The sequence below is a fragment of the Pseudorca crassidens genome, chromosome 6 (genome assembly GCF_039906515.1).
Source record: "Pseudorca crassidens isolate mPseCra1 chromosome 6, mPseCra1.hap1, whole genome shotgun sequence".
Lineage (NCBI taxonomy): Eukaryota > Metazoa > Chordata > Mammalia > Artiodactyla > Delphinidae > Pseudorca > Pseudorca crassidens.
Window position 1 is genome coordinate 32715399 of NC_090301.1, and position 19699 is coordinate 32735097.

Below are 19699 nucleotides of genomic sequence, written 5' to 3' on the forward strand. Positions count from 1 at the left end.
ATAGCAAAGCTTAACTGGGCTGAAGGAACTTTCAACTTCACTCACGTGGTGGTTGGCAAGGTTTCAGTTGTCCGCAACATGGGCTTCTCCATAGGGCTGCACACAACATAGCAGCTTGCTTCCCCCAGAGCGAATGATCCAAGGAAAAAAAGAGTAACTGAGATGGAAACAACAGTGTCTTTTCTAATTTCGGAAATGACATACCATCAGTTTTGCCAAATTCTACTGCTCACAGACAAACCCTGACACAATGTAGGAGAGGACTATAAAAGGGTGTGAATACCAGGAGGTAGGGATCTTAAAGGCTGGCTACCACAAATGACTAGTTCATTTATTTTTAGCCTCTTTCTCTAACACATTTATAGCCATAGATTTTCCTAAGTAATGCTATAGGCACCCCCCATTTAGAAGCTCTAAAATGCTTACTTTTATCATTCAGTTCCACCTCCCCGAAATTCTAATTTTCCTTCATTACTTGTTCTTTAATCAAAGGTTTGTTTTCAAGTGTAGTTCATGACTTTTTTTTGGCTATTTCTTCCTTAGCAACATTTCTTCCTTAACTACATTCGTGTCAGAAAACATACTCTATTTCAATCATCTGAAATTTGTTGAAACTCGCTTTAAGGTCTGTCATATCATCATTTTTGTAAATATGTGTGCTTGAAAGGAATGTATGGGTGTTGTTCTACATAAATCCCTTTTTAAATTTGTCGATCCTATTGATTAAATCTTCTGTATCTTTACTGATTTTTTTCTTTGGTCTGTTCATTCTACCAATTACTGAGAAAAAAAATACTAAAATATGATAAATTGAATTTAAAAACTGCCATGATTGTCATATGTTCATTTCTCTGTAGTTCTGTCAATGCTTGCTTCAGAGACTAGGTTATGAGTTACACACAAATTTAAAACTGTTATATTTTCCTGATGAACTGTTGTTTTGCTGAAAATGACTTTATTTCACTTTCCTCTTTGAAAAAATGTCACTTGGTTGGAAATTCTACATTAGTATTTTCTTTAAAGATATCAATCCATTATTCTTTCCCTTCCATCATTATTACTGAAAAATCAGCTATTAATGTGTAATCCCTTTGAAGATAATCTTTTTTTCCTCTGGCAGCTTTTCAGAATTTTCTCTTTCCCTTTGGTTTTCTGCAAAACCACTGTGGTTTCACTATGATGAATCTTGGTATGGAATTTGTTTTATTTTTTCTCCTTGAGTTTTACTAGACTTTCATCAATCCTGGAAAGCTCTCACCTGCAATCTCTTCAAATATTATCATTTGTTTCATGCTTTCTTTACTCTCCTTTACAGAGTCCAATTAAATATGTGTTAAATGTTTTCATACTATCCTTCAGAACCTTCCATATTTTCCAACTCTTTGACTTCCTAGGATATATTCTAAAAGAATTCTTATGACCTCCCTTCCAACTCTCTAATTCTCTTCAGCTATCTAAACTCGTATCCAATTTATTGGTTTTTAAATATCATTATTGGGATTTCTTTCCTATTTCTAGACATCCTTTTTTACAACTGCTTTTTATACCATATTTCTCTGTTTCTAAGACATATAATTTTTTACATTTTGGGATCTTTGAAATCAAAATGCATCTTATAATTGCTGTCAGAAAGGCTGCTGTTATATTTGTCACTGCCTGTGCAAACCTGGTAACAGGTGTTCATGGTGATGTCCTTTTGCTAGATTTATGTGCACAGCTGGTACTCCAACATGTTGAGATTACCTGCTGTTCAAAATGTCTTCAAAATATTATACTAAATTAATCAGTAAAATGAAGTTATTGTGTACACAGACAGGCATGAAAACAGAGCAGCAGGGTATAATTTGACATTAATGATGAAAATCTATACTAAGATTGTTTTTCCTTTGTACTTTTGTTCATGCCTTATATGTGTCTGGAACACCCTCTGTGACTATTAAACTATTAATTCTTTAAAACCTCAATCAAATGCTACCTCTTCAACTAAGCAATCGTTGATGACTTCATTCATCCTCCCTTAGGTCCCACATTCCACAATCTAAGTGGGAAACTGACTCTAGTTGGAAAAGCATGACCTCAGATGAACTCACAGTCAATTAACCAGATGAAAGTTATAAAATTTTGATGGAAATTCTGATAAAAACCAGTCACATCCAGGAAAGATTTGGAAACCATTTTAACATAAAGAAAAGAAGCAATATTCTAATAGAGGCCTGTGCATAAAAATAGACTTAGAATACACCAACCCCTAATGACAAAGATTTTTTTACTTTAGATATTTCTTAAATTTTAAGTAACTATTCATTCAGATAACTATTTTAATGAAGTTCTACATTTGATCAATAGAGTGTAGAGAATTCTCAGTTAAAATTAGCAAGGCTTGAAAAGACCAACATCTAGAGTATTGGAATGTTAGGTGTAATATGTCCTGTTGCTTTTTGTGTTCATCTTGGAGTTTCACACATAGTTAACAGGTAAAGAAATTTCTGCTTCAAGTGTTTTTGGGAAGTCAGTCAAGTGATCATGTAGCACTGCGGTGCAGGATGTCAATAATTGGGAAGGTTGTGCATATATGGGGACAGGGGGTACACAGGAACCTCCTGTACTTTCTGTTCAATTTTGCTGTGAACCTAAAACTTCTCTAAAAATATAGTTTATTAATTTTTTTTAAATGACCAAATTTTTTAAAAGAGGAAAAATATTAAATTCAAGGGATAAAATGACAGTAAGTAACATGTACATACAGTAGGCACCCAATAAAAACTAGCTAAATTGGACTAAAATAAATTCCTTAGAAAGGAAAAGCATATCACTATGTATGCATTAATTAAATATAACATTGACACTTTTTAAATGGGACTTATACGTTTAAAACAATATTCAAGTTTCGTATCAGATGGAAGTTTTTCAAATTTGATATCCTAATGATTTGTAGTAGTAAATGTAACTAATTTACACAGATTTTTCAATCACATGCATAAAAGTACTTTAACTAAAAATCTCTGAATAATGAAATTTTTACTTTCTTTTGCATATCTGTATTTTCTAAATTTTCTACAGTTAACTTGTATACCTTAAATTTAAAATTTTTTAAAGCTTGTTATAAAAGTAAAACATCTTTACTACTTTTTCTTAGAGCATAAATCTAAATTAGAAAGTCTATATATTGTCATGCTTCAAATGAGGTTCATTCATTACAAAATGAAATTTTATATTTTAAAACTTAGTTAAATGTTACATTTTGACAAAAATCATAAGTCAAAATTATTCAGTAAAAAAGTATAAACCCACCTCACAATGACACCATAAATTGCAATAGTATATATCTTTCCTACTATTCTAAAGTTTATTGTCAGGAAAGATCATGTAGTAGTTAAATTAAAGGCATCAAACAAAACCACTGGGGTTTTTTTAGAGACAAACTGTTTTGAAATGCTTGAATGACTTTTGTGTGAAATGCATGGATCAGTTAATGCTTTGGTTCAACAAGAGAATAATTTTACCAGTTTAAATCTAAGTCACAAGACATAAATTAAAAGAAAATGCTGATATTCATTAGATATAGTTAAGAATAAGTTTGAAAGGTCCTTGGCCAGATAAGCACAAAAATCAAGAGTAAACATTTTAAAACTTTAATAGCAGTTTGTCAGTGATTTTAAGTCTGCTGAATTCAATTTAAAAATAAAATGGGGGCTTGTATTTTTAACATCTTTTTTCCCCACTCTTTTTAGAACTACTTTGCTAAAGCCACCAATTAATCTCTTAACTGGAATCCAATACACACTCCATAATGCTTTTCTTCAAAGCTATGTTGAATTTGACATCCCTCTACTTTCTGAGGCAACCACTCACTCCTGGCTCTCCTCCCATTCAAACTCCTGACTCTTCTTCCTCTATCCTCCTCTTAAAAGATAATATTCTTCAGGACTCCCTGACTTTTGAACCTCTTCCCTTCTTACTCTCATGTAACTCTTCAATAATTGCCAGTATGACAACTCTCAAATCTTTATTTCCAGCACAGACGGCCTTCTGAACTCCATTTCGTGGGGTGTTTCTCTACCTAGATATCCCCCAGGCACTGCAAACTCACATGTTTACCTGAAAACCTGGTGAACTTGCACTAGCTAACTTGGTGAATGGGATGACCTAGTACAAGTCTGCAAAACCAAAAAACCTGAAAATTATTTTAGGCTCTTCCTTTTCCCTCTTCCTCCACACCTACACATTGAAGGGCTATCAATTCAACCTTCTACCAGGGAAATTTAAATTTTGATATTCAAAAGGAAAGAATAATAAAAAAATTGTCATGCATCTTAACAACTTTTTAGAGTAGTGCATAAGCTCCTCAAGTCAAACCACAAAGGTAGTAATATTCCTTTCCTAAGGGCAAATCTCACATCTATTGACAAAAAATACTCATTTCTTGCTTTCTTTCACATCTAACTTCCTAAAATGAACATGTAATTGGTAACCAATACTACTAAGCTGATGATTTTGTTTTGTTTTGCCTTAGAGTCAAACAACATTACTTTCTTTATATACAAAGTCATTATTAAGCCAGAGTAAATTGAGAGCTATTTCTATCTACACTTTGCACATATCAGAGACTTATTAAAAATGGGTTGCGGTGGCAGGGATGGGGGAAAGGGCAGCAGGCACCATGTCGGGCCGCGAAGGTGGCAAGAAGAAGCACCTGAAGCAGCCCAAGAAGCAAGCCAAGGATATGGATGAGGAAGATAAGGCATTCAAGCAGAAACAGAAGGAAGAGCACAAGAAACTTGAGCTAAAAGCGAAGGCCGTAGGGAAAGGTCACAGGTGGAATTAAGAAATCTGGCAAAAAGTAAGCTGTTCCTTGTGCCTGAAGCAATGATGATCCTTAATTCCATTCCTGTTTAAACATCTGGATTAAACATCTGGATTCCCTGCCATAACATCTGTTGCTACTCATAGCTAGAATAAGTGTTGTCTTGGAACCTAATGCACATTTAAGAATAAACTTTTGTAAAAAAAAAAAAAAAAACCATACAGTGGCTCATCTTGTCTTTAGTTCCTCTCAGCCATTTCTACCTCAGCTATGAGATCCGCATAAACCCAGCCCAGAATCCTGCCAATCCTGTGTCCTTAAGCCCCTGTCCTATCCTGAATTCTGTACCACCTGGAATTAAACCAACTCATTTGAAATGAAGGAAAAAAAAAAGGGCTAAATTATAAGGGTTGATGTATATTGGTACGCCTTGCCAAAAGTTTCACTTACAATTACAACCAAAATTGTATAAATAAATTACAATTTCCTCATTAGAAGAATATTCATTCATCCGTTTTTTTCCAAATCTATATATAAAAAGAGGTACATGCCTTTTTATCTGAATAAAACACCTATAAGTTCTGTTTTCCTTATGAAGCAAAACTTTTATTCTGAAAAGGAAGTTTACTCTGAGCTCATTGCAAAACTATCTATTTCAGTCATATTCCAGATTTAGCAGGACAAAGGGCAACAGCAGGAAATGGAGCATCACCAAGATCCAAAACAAACTTGGTTTAGAGTAAAAAAAAAAAAATCCCAAATCATTACTGGGATAATTAAGTGCTATGCTTTAAAGCAAAAATAAATAGATTAAAAATTAAGATGGGGGGACTTCCCTGGTGGCACAGTGGTTAAGAATCCTCCTGCCAATGCAGACACAGGTCTGAGCCCTGGTCCAGGAAGATCCCACATGCCGTGGAACAACTAAGCCCGTGCGCCACAACTACTGAGCCTGTGCTCTAGAGACCACAAGCCATAACTACTGAGCCCACGTGCCACAACTACTGAAGCCTGTGCACCTAGAGCCCGTGCTCTGCAACAGAAACCACTGCAATGAGAAGCCTGCACACCTCAACGAAGAGTAGCCCCCACTCACTGCAACTAGAGAAAGCCCGTGTGCAGCAACAAAGACCCAACGCAGCCAAAAATTAATTAATTTAAAAATAAAATAAAAATTAAGACGTTCATGAGCACAGCTTCATCACTACTGGTAAAAAGACAAGAGAGTATTTCCCACTATCATTATACCATATAAAGACAAAATAGAAGTAATCTTGATACACATACTCTCATGCTCATATACATATTCTTTACATGCTAATAAAGATTACATTTTTATATTTCTTAGCTTACCCTTACAGTGCATTTAAATACAGTCAATTCATTTTGTTCTCAACAACTTTGAAAGATACGCAAAATAATTATTTTTTCCATTTGAAACATGAAAAAACTGAAACATAAAGAAACTAGGTAACCTGTCTTTGGGTCCTTAAAATCAGAAACAGAATTGGGACTAAATCTTGGCTCTAATTCTGAAGTTTCACAAAATTTTCCAGTATAAATTGAATCTCAAAAAAAAAACAGCTAGTGACAAAAATGAACCATGAATTTCAACCCACATTGCCACATTTCAAAATGTCATGTTTTTACTCACTTTGTATCTTTTTACTGAGTTAATGCAGTTGATACTTTCCATTACACAGAACAAAAATGAATTAATCTTATCAAAGAATTTGAGGACTCAGTTTCTTCTGCATATTTCGGTGACCAACTGTAGCACTACCAAAAGGCTAAATGTTGAACAGAAATATATCCTTATGCCTATCTAAGGGGAGCACTTGAGACAGGGATACGTACGTATCTGTTCTATTCAACATATGAATTCCAAAAAGTTGTATGATAATGTAGAAACCAAAACTGTTTTCAGTGCCATCTCTCTTACCACAAGCACATTAAGAAATAATGTCAAAAGAAACAGGGAATTACATGGTGCCTAACACAGACAATATAAACTAAAATCTTTAGATATTAAAAAATAAAGTTATCTTCTACACTTGAGAAAAGTATGCTCAGATGAGAAGTAGTTAACTACTGTACTAAAATCCAGATACAAAATTAAACCTGTTTCCAAGTTAATGTTTAACTTATAAGAGCTATATGAAATGCACTGTTGATGAAATCCTTGACCCTAGGTGGGGATGACTGTTTGGAGGCAAGAAAAATTCAGACTACATAACTTAAATTAGTAGCCTAATACATTAGTGAAAGACCCTGTATAGAGCAGGAATGCTGGGTAATCAGAAATCATCCTGCCTCTATTATGTAATAACAACTACATGAGATTAATAAATAACCTACTAGGAAGATGCATGTTCTTAACAATGCAATTAAATCCTATTCCTAGAAAGTGAAAAGTTAAACCTGAAAACTTTGGTTAAAAAAACTGCAAAGTTTTTTACCCAAATTCTTTTGAAATATTGCATTTAATATATGGGGACCCATCTGGTAAACTCTGAAACCAGGAATTTATTTTAATTCTACTTTAAAAACTTTAATCACTAGTATTTAAGCTTGCAACTAAACCCAGACTAATGGGAAAAAGACATATTTCTATATCTCCTTAGTATTCCTTTGACCCAACAGTATTATCTAAGGGTTATTTCTGATACAGTCCTATTTAAATACCTACTGAACTTTCATAATGCTCAATGGCAACCTTTAAAACATCATTTTACATAGAACTCTATGATGGCACCTTAATATTCATCTATTGCTAACACACTGTGGAATACACGTGCCGAGGTTAGCACTGTAACAAATACAAAAGATGTCTTAACCATACATATTGCCCTGAAACAGATCTTCATAAATCTTCAAAGTCGTCTTCTTTAATCAGGTATGTATACAGTGTTTGATATGAATAGCATACCAAACAGGGCAGCACAATAATAGACAATGTTTAAATTTTAATCATTAAGGATGAACTTGATACTCAAGAAAAATAACTGGTCACCTTTGGAGGATGCTAGCAATCAAGTCATTATTCTGGAAACAAACAGAAAGAATCAAAGTTTAGGGCTTCCCCTGTGGCGCAGTGGTTGAGAATTTGCCTGCTAATGCAGGGGACACAGGTTCGAGCCCTGGTCTGGGAAGATCCCACAGGCCGCAGAGCAACTAGGCCCGTGAGCCACAACTACTGAGCCTGCGCGTCTGGAGCCTGTGCTCCGCAACAAGAGAGGCCGCGATAGTGAGAGGCCCGCGCACCGTGATGAAGAGTGGCCCCTGCTTGCCACAACTAGAGAAAGCCCTCGCACAGAAACGAAGACCCAACACAGCCAAAAATAAAAAATAAATAAATTAAAAAGAAGGCTCAACATTAAAAAAAAGAATCAAAGTTTATTTTGCCTGCCTTCCCTTTAAGGAACTGTCATCAAATAACTGATGAGGGGACATTTCTCTATATATGTTCTACTCATAAATAAAGAAATGATAAAATCTGAATATCACAGTTTTGCAAACTCCTAATGACATAATTAATGCATACAGGCAAAAGTCACTGATGGCCAAGACACTCATTAATTATTCTAGCCTCCAGCTGCCAAGCAGGATGTGAATCAATCAAGTCTCTAGATCTGCCAGTTTGCAGACACCAATAGAAGTAACAATTAAAATCAAGAGAATTCAACCAGCAAAACCCAGACTGAGGAAATTCTCATGTCAAAATCTGGTTTCTTCAACAAATAAATAGAAGGGATAAAAAGTGTGGTGAGGAGGAACCCATAGATTAAAAGACTTAACAGACAAATTTTCAGCAAAATACAACATGTATGTTTTGTTTAAATATTGTGTCAACCAAACAGCAGCAAAATAAGAACATTTATGAAGCTACCAGGAAAGTTTGAAGACCAACCAGATATTTGATGGTTTAAAGAATTATATTGAGATTATGTTTTTAAGAGGAGTTCTTATAATATAGATATATTTTAAAGTATTTATGGATAAGATATGTTGTCTGGGATTTGCTTTAAAATAATTCAGGGGTAGAGGGAAGGGTAGTGGAGGGTTCTACATGAAACATCACTGAATATGAACGGATAGCTACTGAAGCACAGTAACAGATACAATGGATTCAGTACAGTATCCTATTTGTGCCTGTTTGAAATTTTTCACAATAAAAGTTTTAAAAAGAAAGATGAACTAAAAAGTTCTATATGATAATCCATAGAGTAAGGACAAAAAAGCTCCACGTCCCTCAGAGGTCAAAATAAATGAAAATCTTATGGTAAGTTAGACAAGAATTCTCCTTGTATACACACTACTACTTGACAAATAAGAAAACTGAGACCCAAAGAGATAAGTCTTGCTCAAGGTCAAAAAACAAAGCAGCAACAAAGCCAAAACTAGACTGCACAATTGCAAGCCCAAAAAGAGACCTTAGTTGGAGCTAAGTTAAGAGAAGATTTGAGCAGTCCTGAAGTAGTCTGAAAGCCTGTCAAAGGTACAAAAAAAAAGTCTTAAAAGTTAGGAGAAAAAAAGAAAGTCAGATGGTTTGAAGGGTTATATGCTAGAGTGACAGCAATAAAGCTAGAGAGAAAGTACTATAGAGAACCAGGTATTTGGTAATCATTCTCACTAGGGAAAAGAAGTGTTAAATCTATGATGCATATTTGGAAGCTACTTGAATTCAAGGTATCGGAAGAAAAGAAACTTGTTGTCTAGCTTACAAGTAGCTTATTCATGAACTGGTGAAACATAAAATCATTATCTTAAATAATGATTTTTTTGAAAACCGTTGAAAAAAATTTTAATCTTATTAAGTGCACAAGTGATTTAAATCTTAAACATAAAAATGCGATTTATCTTCCTGTCCAAGAATAGGCTTCAAAATTTGACCATGAAGGTCCTTCATTATTTACTCAGACATTCTCATAAAAGAGTAAGGATTCACTTTTATGTTAAGTCATTAAGAACAAAATTCTGTGTTTGTCGAACAAACTACACTATCTTTTCAATAAGCACAGTGTCGCCTGAATAAAACATGAACTCGACCTAGAAACAATATAACTAATTAATAAGGCAGTGTAACCCCATTTACTTTTTGTCATTCTGAAAATGTAAAACCTAGTAAGTTTGATGGATTTTTTAAAAAATAATTTTCAAACGAGTACTGGGCATGCATACTAAAATGCATTTTAATTTTTGGCTGACATGTGTTAGTGACTGTTTTCAAGTCACTAAGAATTGGATCCCTTTTTTATTGGAAGAGTGGTCTATTTTTAAAAAGACATTTCTGGCATTAAATTACACAAGACTAAAAGCTATTTTAAAAATTCATATTAAGTATTTCAAAGTATATGTCCTTCAGTAACTATAAAAAATACCAAACCAGGAAGTCATAGAAAATTCCAGTGTGGGCTCTAATATTTAATATTAAGATAACTGAGATCATCTGTTAAAGAATAACTTCAAAGAACTTTTAGTTCTTTAAAAAGCTGAAAGTATAGAAAGGGAGCCCTACAGGATAATGCAGAAACGGAAGCTGAGACTTGAGAACTTCACCACGCAGACCTAAAGTAACTTAAGGAGTAAGTTAGAGATGTTACTCTGACCCTTGCCAGTATCTTCAAAGTAGTAATATAGCTCCTAACTTGAAAAACATATTTTTAAGTAGTACCCTTCTTCTCCAATAACATAAAATCAAAGCTAACATGTAAAAATTCACATAAAGACGAATGGAGAAAAACTTATTTTTGAATGACAAAGAAAAAATAATGAGCAGTCATAATGGATAAGAGCATGGACTTGAATCAGGCAGTTGTGAGTTCCCGGCTATATACGGAAGCAGAAGGGGCTCCTTCTCACTAACCCCTTTAAACTCTGCATCAGTTTTTCTCATCAGTAAAAAGGATAATTACAGATACCCATCTCACAGGATTGTTGTGAGGATCAAGAAAGACAATGCTTATAAGGTGCTAATATCAGGGCAACCTTACAGTAACCACCTCAAATCAGTAGCATTTTTATATAATAATCTTTTAATTTAAAAGATTATGAGAAAAATGCTTAATGCTCTTCTCATTAAAATATCTCTATCTGTACTCCCACTTGTGGGAGGAAAAAAAAAGCACAAACAAAAATACAAATGTTTTATTTTTCTCAAAGGTCATACTTTTACTTATATAATTTTAGGATCCCTGAAGACAAATATCATATTAAAACCACATCCTACAGCTTTTAAGAGCATGCCAATATTGTGTATGTGTTCAAACGTGAAAAACTGGAAAACAGAAAATCCTGTGTTTTTAAATTTGGGGTCATTACTATGAATAAATATACTATTATCCATTAAATAAAGCGCTAATAAGGCCAGTCACAAAATTTTATAACAAAGTATTTTAAAACTTAGAAATAAAAAGGAAAGCAGTTACCTTCGCACAATAAAGCATCCAAAGTTCAAAGAGTCTCTCTCTGGATGCCATTCTGGCTTTCACTCTGGCACTTTAATTTTTCCTCAAAAAAAAAAAAGTTCAAGACCACAGCATGTTCATTTTATTTTCCAAGTTTTTCAGCCGTTACAGTAAAGCTCAAAGCAGTAGGGAAAACAAAAAGAAGTGAAACAAATGGACTGTCTTCTGGTCAATAAAATTCAGTTTCAGCAGTTACTCCAACCTATCTTCATCAGTGGTCGTTGGGCAATTAGATAAATCTGTGAAAGAGAAAAATATGCAAGGATTTGCTTTAAAAAGAGACAATGTTAATAATTATAGGTTTATCAGAACTAGAGATTTATCTACCTCATTTCCCACCAACAACCGGCTAAGCATTTACAACTGATTGGATTTCATAGAAACTTGTGTTTCAGGAAAACATCACAGCTAATACAATATATCACATCAACACAAAGTCAGAATCCTCTTGGGCAGAACTCAAAGATGAGTACTCATAACAAAAAATGTGTCCAATGATAATAAACAGAAAAAACGCCGTTCCCATTCATACATTTTCTATAAACATAGAAAAAGTACACTTACTACTGATATATTTCAAAGACACAGAATCCCTCAGAATTTTCTAGTCTGCTTCTTCAAACTTGTTGGGAATGTTTGTCGTGTGTTGCAGGGCAGGGCGTGGGGAGGAGGGTGAAGAATTCCTGGTTTGTTTGTTTGGACAATCCTCAGAGAGTGAAAGTCGACCTGCCCACCTGGCCTCTCTACCTCTCCATCCAGTAAGAAGAAAGGAGCACGCACGCACCGGCAAGGAAAACACCCCGAGAAAGCCTCCAAATGTTTTGGGGGACCTTTAAATTTCCTCCTCGCATCCCAAACAACCGAAAGGGAGGCAAACTTAAGACGTGCCAAGCTGCCAAGTGAAGCTTTGGGGAGGGGGCAAAGCGAGCTTGGCGTCCCCCGACCCGCTATCCACGCCCTCCCGACCGCACCAGGACACACCCGGGTCAACCTCGCCCCCTCACGGCCGCCCCTCACTCTACGGCGCGTTCACCACCAAGCACCCGGAGCCCTCCCATTTCTGCCACGCAGCCCCGTCTTCCCTACGACCCGCTCCCCATCACCGCGCTCACATTGGACGACTGTGGTGCCGCCGCCGCCGCCAGGCCGACATCTAACTTGCTTCCCTTGCCCTCTTCCCAAGCTCAAGCCCCTATCACCCCGCAGCTAGGCAAGAGGGCGGGAGAGGGAGGCGAGGCGACGACAGCGCGAGGCGGGGCGCGGGGCTGGGAGGAGACAGGGGCGGGGCTGTCCTCACGGCTAATGATTCCGGCCTCTAAGGATTTCCCCGCCCCGGGACAGTAGCTGCTCATTGGTCGCGAAGGCTGGGAAGGGGCGGGATGGCCTGAAGCCGCGCCCCTGCATACCTGCGCAGTCGCAGGCGACCCGGCTCTTGACGACCCGGCGGTGCGCGGCGGCGCCCGGCGGAGCGCTCTAGTCTTCCCCGAGGTGGCCGCGTAGGAGGACCGACGTGCTTACGTCCACCCACCGCCGCTGCTGCGGACTAGCAGACAGCGTTCGGCTGATGGCGTCATTTCCGCGAGTCATCTGAGGGCAGGGAACCGTACCGTGATAACTAAAGGGGATTTCTTTTCTTTTTTTTTTTTTTGTAAAAAGGAGATTGGTTGTGGGAGTGTATAGTGAGAACAGACAGCTGCTCCCACACCCCTGCAAAAATCCTTTCCCTTCATCGTGTTTGTGCCTCATACTTTCTCTGTCGCCGGGTGTCAAGTGCAAAGGGTTTATTTTACCACTACTCAAGGCTTCAAAAGGGTCTAGCTCTTACAAGAAAAGAAACAAAAGGAAAACGGCAGCATTTACTAGCTATAGGCAACTTTGGGGGGGGGGGATGTTTAAGGAGACGGGAAGACTCTTGAGATTAGTACACCTAAACATTTTTAAAACCTTTTATTGTGAAAAATGACAAATATAGACAAAAGTAAACTAGTATAATGAAATCCTATATACCGTCGTTAATGTCCCATCTTGTTTCATCAATACCAGCAGCTGACAAACTGTAAAGAGTCAGAGAGTAAATATTTTAGGTTTTACAGACCATCCTGCTTGCAACTTAACAAAAATCAAAATAAGAATATATTATGATGTGCGAAAACTAGATGAAATTCAAGTTCCAGTGTTGTAAAGTTTGTTGGAACCCAGCCATGCCCATTCCTTCACTATTAATAGCTGCTTTCACCCCAAGGTGGCAGAGTTCACACTAATTTAAAGTAGTTGTTTGCAAATTAGGCCTTTTGAAGATCTCTTCTTGGTTCTCAAGCAGGCATGTGAAACTTAATATGTGAAAACTTCGGGGGAGGAAGGGGGAGAAATTACTCTTGCTGCAGCATCCCCCATTTTAGTAATTAGCAGCTCCATTCTCCTAGCTGCTCAGTCTCAAGAACCTAGGAAGTATCCTTGCCAGCTTTCTTATATACCTCACATTCGATCTAATCCTTTCAGCTATATCTTCAAAATATATCTGGGCTCTAACCATTTTTCTACACCACCACCACCACTACCACCCTAATGTGAGTTACCACTAAATCTTTTCTGGATTATTGCAGTAGCCTTCCAATTTGTCTCCCTGCCTCTGCCTATGCACTTTCCCCACCTATGGATTCTTCTCAACATAGCAACCAGAGTGATCTTTTAACGTAGAAATAAGATGTCACTCCTTTGCTAAAAACCATCCATTGGTTTCCCATCCCACTTAAAAGGGCCAGCAAGGACCTGTGTTTTCCTCCCACACTTCCCTCTCTAACTTCTCCAGCTACAGTATTATTCTAGCCTTCCGTTATATCATCCAGACACATGGCTTCCTTGCTGCTCCTCAAATTCACAAAGCACACTCCAGTCTCAGGGATTTTACATAAGCTGTCCCTCTACCTAGAGTGCTCTTTCCCCAAATGTCCACACACAATCTTAAAGTCTCTGCTCAAGGATCACCTTGTCCGTTGCTATAGTCTGAACGTTTGTGTCTTCCCGAAATTTGTAAGTTGACATCCTACCCACCAAGGTGATACGTAGTATTAGGAGGTGGGGCCTTTGGGAGGTACTCAGGTCATGAGGGAGGAGTGCTCATGAATGGCATTAGTGCTCTTATAAAACAGATTTCACAGAGCTCCCTAACCCTTTATGCCATGTGAGGATACAGGAGAAGTCTGAGACCTGGAAGAGGGCATTCACCCAACCATGCTAGCACCCTAATCTTGGACTTCCAGCCTCCAGAACTACGAGAAAGAAATTTCTGATTATAAACTACCCAGTCTGTGGTATTATTATAGCAGTCCAGGCAGACAAAGACATCTGTGAAGCGTTCCCTGACATTTCTTTAGAAAGTAGCATCCCCTTTTCTCCCTTAATCTATTTTTCACTATAGTATTTATCAGATGACATATAATTTATTTGTTTATTGTGAGCTTCCCTCTGGTAAAATTAAGCACCATGAAAACAGGGACTTTGCTCTCAGGTCTTTGTATAGTGTCTTATACACAGTAGGAGCTCAATAAACATTTGCATACTGTATAATGAAATAAATTACCTATTTCACTACATGTCTCTGTACTTATTCCACCTCAAATTTTCCTCCCACTAAAAACTGTTAGTTTACAGCATGTTGGATTCATCATAAGAATAGCACTATAAAACATAAATTTAATCAAGTTATAAATTATACCGAAAATAATAAACGTGTTGTTCATAAACAAAGGTGATAATATTGTTGTACATGTTGCTTCTCAAACTTCCAAGTGCATACAAATCACCTGGGGTTCTCAGTAAACTACTGATTTTGATTGAGTAGGTCTGGGATTCAGTGGGTCAGTGGTCTGCCAAACTCCCAAGTGGCACCAATGCTGCTGATCCACAGACCACATTTCTGAGCATTAATGTTCCCACAGTTAACAGAAGATGTATTTTGCTTTGTTTTGGAAGTAGTACTGATGGATTTGCATCCATCTACTCTCATCTTCTTCACCTTCCCCTTGTGACTGGTGACACGGATATCGAAGAGATATAGTATGTGACACAAAACCAAGCCAATTGCTACATGTAGGTATTGAATCCTCAAGCATGATATTATTGCTGTTAGAGCCAGGAAGAGATAAATACATCATCTGGGATGACTCATGGCTGTTCCTACTGGGATACAAAGGATGGTAGTATTTTGTTTTAGGGTCTGCATCATAGGGACAGTCCTCAGCTTTGCCACCAGTAAGGAGACTCCAGGGCACTGACTTCCCCTAGTTAACTCACAAAGGACTAATATATGTAACCTGTGTGGCAGTTCGCTCCTTTCTGTCCTATAGGTCTGTAGCTATGAACTGAAGAAGAGAAAGTCAAGGAACATATTGTCTCTGAGGAATCTGCTGGTTGATTCTCTTTTCCATCTAATAATTTCAATAATGGGATAGGTTGGTACCCACAAAACTTCTGTGAACGAGGACTATCCAAGTCTAATTTCTCCTTTCCCTTTTCCCTCAGACAAAATACACACTGAATTGCAGTGGAGGATTAAGCAGTTCTTTTGCTGAAGGTTTCAAGTCTCCCAAAGATAGAGTCAGGGGGAGATCAGGAGTTATGTCTTTTTTTAGTTAATTCCTTTCCTTATACCACATAGAAGGAAACAAGCACAGTTACTCTCTGCATAGACTTAAATAAGATGTGTCTCCTGGGCAATCCCCAGTTCCCTTAGCTCTCTCAATTCTCAGTTTTCTATGCACCCTATCTTTAAGCTGTTCCTCTCCAATGTCCCCATTATCCTCACACTATAAGTGTGGGATCCAGGCCCCTCTTGAGTCTGTTAGATTCTGCTGCGTATAGATGCCAACGGTCTTCCTCTGCTGAGGCTTCTGAGGGCTCCCAGGAGTGGGGAAAAGCTTTTTTGTCAGTGGGTCCTTCAACAACACTAGGTGTCCCTCCTCCAGTGTCTTTCTAGCTACCTTTCTCGTAACAAACCTCAGGAGAATACATTTTCTTAATAAGACTGTTACTCAGCAGCCTTCTTAAATAATATGGCCTTGTTATCTAAAATCATGTTTCTGACCAATTTTTCATGGTAAAAGGCATACTCAAGAACTGAAATAGCCCCCTAAATCCACTGGATGCTTCTGTGCTCAAACAGTTTTGAATCTGATGGCAGAGTTAGGAATTTCAGTTCCCCTCACCAGATATAGCCTTGGAATGTTACTAAATTAATTAACAATGAAAATTACATCTGCCAAGATAACTGGAATATTTATGTCTCTCAGGGCATTATTTTGCCATAGAAAGAATACATAAGGAGGTAAAGTATAATCTCAGGATTGCTTTTTTTATCTTGATTCAGAGCAAGTTAAATTAATTAAATTAACTGGATGAGTAGTGACATCTTGTATAATAACCTGCATGCAATCATTCCCACGATGGGCAACCTGCCAACTGAAGCAGATACTTAATTGTGCTAGAGAGAACAAAGTTTTCCCTTGGACAGGGTTGGAGGCAGATGAACAAACTTTTGCTTTTCAACCTCCCCTTTCATAAATTCTGTCCTGTCCATTTCCCTTCGATCCATACCTTTTCAGTTAGCATGGCTAGAGGCTTTTCAAGTTTATTGATCTTTTCCAAAAAACTAGCTTTTGGTTTTGTTGATTTTCAATATTGAAATATTGAATATTCAATATTCTTGCTCTTCCTTTTCTAGTTTCCTAAGGTGGAAGTTTAGATGATTGATTTTAGATCTTTCTTCTTTTCCAATATACGCATTCAATGCTGTAAATTTCCCTCTAAGCACTCCATTCGCTGCATCCCACAAGTTTCAACAAGTTGTATTTTCATTTTCATTTAGTTCAAAATGTTTTACTTTCTCATGAGATTACCTCTTTGACCATGAGTTATTTAGAAGTGTGCTGTTTAATCTCCAAATATTTCGGGATTTTTTCGAACTATCTTTCCGTTACTGATTTCTAGTTTAATTCCACTGTGGTCTGACAGCATACACTGTATAATTTCTAGTCTTCTAAATTTGTTAAGTTGTGTTTTAGAGCCGAGAATGTGGTCTATCTTGGTGAATGGTCCATGTGAGCTTGAGAATGTGTATTCTGCTATTGTTGATGAAGACACATGGATGTCAACTATATCCAGTATGACTGATGGTGCTGTTGGGTTCAACTATGTCTTTACATCTGCCCTGGATCTATTTCTGATATAATGGGAGTCTCCAACTATAATAATGGATTCATCTATTTCTCCTTGCAGTTCTATCAGTTTTTCTTCAGGTACTGTGATGCTCCCTTAGTAAGTTCATACACATTAAGAATTGTTATGTCTTCTTGGAAAACTGACCCCTTTATCATTATGTAATGCCCCACTTTATCCTTGATAATTTTCCTTGCTCTAATGTCCACTCTGTCTGAAATTAATATAGCTATTCCGGCTTTCTTTTTATTAGTGTTGGCATGTTTTATCTTTCTCCATCCATTTACTTTTAATCTATATGTGTCTTTAAAGTAGGTTTCTTGTAGACAACATATAGCTGGGCCTTGTTTTTTGACCTGCTCAACAATCTCTGCCTTTTATATAGTGTATTCAGAGCATTAATGTTTAAAATGATATTGATATAGTTGGATTAATATTTACTATATTTGTTACTGTTTTCTATTCATTGCCCTTGTTCTTTTTTTTTTTTTTTTTTTTTTGCGGTATGCAAGCCTCTCACTGTTGTGACCTCTCCCGTTGTGGAGCACAGGCTCCGGACGCGCAGGCTCAGCGGCCATGGCTCACCGGCATAGCCGCTCCGCAGCATGTGGGATCTTTCCGGACCGGAGCACGAACCCGTGTCCCCTGCATTGGCAGACGGACTCTCATCCACTGCGCCACCAGGGAAGCCCTGCCCTTGTTCTTTGTTCTAATTTTTTCTTCCACTTTCTCTTCCTTTTATGGTTTTAAGGGAGCATTTTATATGATTCCGTTTCCTCTCCTTTCTTAGCATATGAGTTGTACTTTTTTTTTTTTACTTTTTTTGTGGTTGCCCTAGAGTTTGCAAAATACTTTTACAACTAATCAAAGTCCACTTTCAAAAAACCCTGTACTTCTTCAAAGGCAGTGCAAGAACTTTATAACAAAATATTCTTAATTCCTCCCTCTTGTCCCTTGTATCATTATTCAGTCATTTCACTATACGTAAGTAAACATATGCATATACATACATAAGCATACATAATTGAACATACTGTTGCTATTATTTTGAACAATTGTCAGATCAATTAAGAAAAATAAAAATTTTTATTTTACTTTCACTTATTCTTTCTCTGATGTTTCCTTTCTTTATGTAGATCCAAGTATCTGATCTATATTGTTTTCCTTCTCTCTGAAGAACTTCTTTTAATATTTCTTGCAAGGCAGATCTACTGGCAACAATTTCCCTCAATTTTTGTTTGTCTAAGAAAGTCTTTATTTCCTCTTCACTTCTGAAGAATAATTTCATGGGGTACAGAATTCCAGGTTCGTGTTTTTTCTCTCAACACTTTATTTATTTTTCTTTTTTCTTTTTGGCTGCGTTGGGTCTTCATTGCTACACGTAGTCTTTCTCTAGTTGTGGCAAGCAGGGGCTACTCTTCGTTTTGTCGTGCAGGCTTCTCATTGTGGTGGCTTCTCTTGTTGCAGTACACGGGCTCTAGGCGCACGGTCTTCAGTAGTTGTGGCTTGCAGGCTCTAGAGCACAGGCTCAGTGGTTGTGGCTCGCAACCTTAGTTGCTCCTTGGCATGTGGGATCTTCTGAGACCAGGACTCAAACCTGTGTCCCCTGCATTGGCAGGCGGATTCTAAACCACTGCACCACCAGGGAAGTCCCCTCTCTCAACACTTTAAATATTTCACTCCATTCTACTTGCTTGAATGTTTCTGAAGAGAAGTCAGATTTAATTTTTTATCTTTGTTCCTCTATAGAAAAGGTGTTTTTTCCCCTCTGGCTTCTTTCAATATTTTTCTTTATCTTTGATTTTCTAACTTTGAATATGATATGCCCAGGTGTAGCTTTTTTTTTTTTGCATTTATCTTGCTTGGTGTTCTTTGAGATTCCTGAATCTGTGCCTTGGTGTCTGTCATTACTTCGGGGAAATTCTCAGTATTTATTGCTTCAAATATTACTTCTGTTCCTTTCTTTCATTTCTTTCTGGTATTCCCATTACACACATATTATATCTTTTGTAGTTGTCCCACGGTTCTTGGATATTCTGTCCTGTTTTTGTTTTTGTTTTGTTTCAGTCTTTTCTTCTTTTTGTTTTTCCATTTTGGAAGTTTCTACTGACATATCTCAAGCTCAAAAATTCTTCTCAGCTGTGTCCAGTCTAATAATGAGTTCATCAAAGGCTTCTTCATTTCTGTTGCAGTGTTTTTGATCTGTAGCATTTCT

The 19699-nt window shown here is 37.2% G+C and overlaps 3 protein-coding genes across 8 annotated transcripts in view; 1 reads left to right on the forward strand and 2 right to left on the reverse strand.

Annotated features, from left to right (window-relative positions):
• NBEAL1 (neurobeachin like 1) overlaps window positions 1–12534 on the reverse strand; it is a 176273-nt gene extending 163739 nt beyond the window's left edge. For 2 of the 3 annotated variants that reach the window (XM_067740941.1, XM_067740938.1), the window contains exons 1-2: window positions 12384–12534; window positions 11233–11510 (exon numbers count right to left, since the gene is read on the reverse strand). In XM_067740941.1, the coding sequence (XP_067597042.1) occupies window positions 11233–11283 (51 nt within the window). In that variant the 5' untranslated portion in view covers window positions 11284–11510; window positions 12384–12534. Of the gene's footprint in view, window positions 1–11232; window positions 11511–11835; window positions 12337–12383 lie in introns of those variants that run through there. The other variant, XM_067740939.1, reaches the window with a different exon arrangement.
• Window positions 4636–4840, forward strand: LOC137225801 (translation machinery-associated protein 7-like). Its single transcript, XM_067739864.1, has one exon. It carries the CDS (start codon window positions 4637–4639, stop codon window positions 4823–4825), a length of 189 nt encoding a protein of 62 aa, XP_067595965.1. The 5' UTR covers window position 4636; the 3' UTR covers window positions 4826–4840.
• Window positions 12535–13203: 669 nt separating the features above from the next.
• CARF (calcium responsive transcription factor) overlaps window positions 13204–19699 on the reverse strand; it is a 94620-nt gene continuing 88124 nt past the window's right edge. For all 4 annotated transcript variants that reach the window (XR_010944309.1, XR_010944308.1, XR_010944307.1 and 1 more), the window contains one exon: window positions 13204–13325. The gene's annotated coding sequence lies outside the window, so the exon portion shown is untranslated. The remainder of the gene's footprint in view (window positions 13326–19699) is intronic.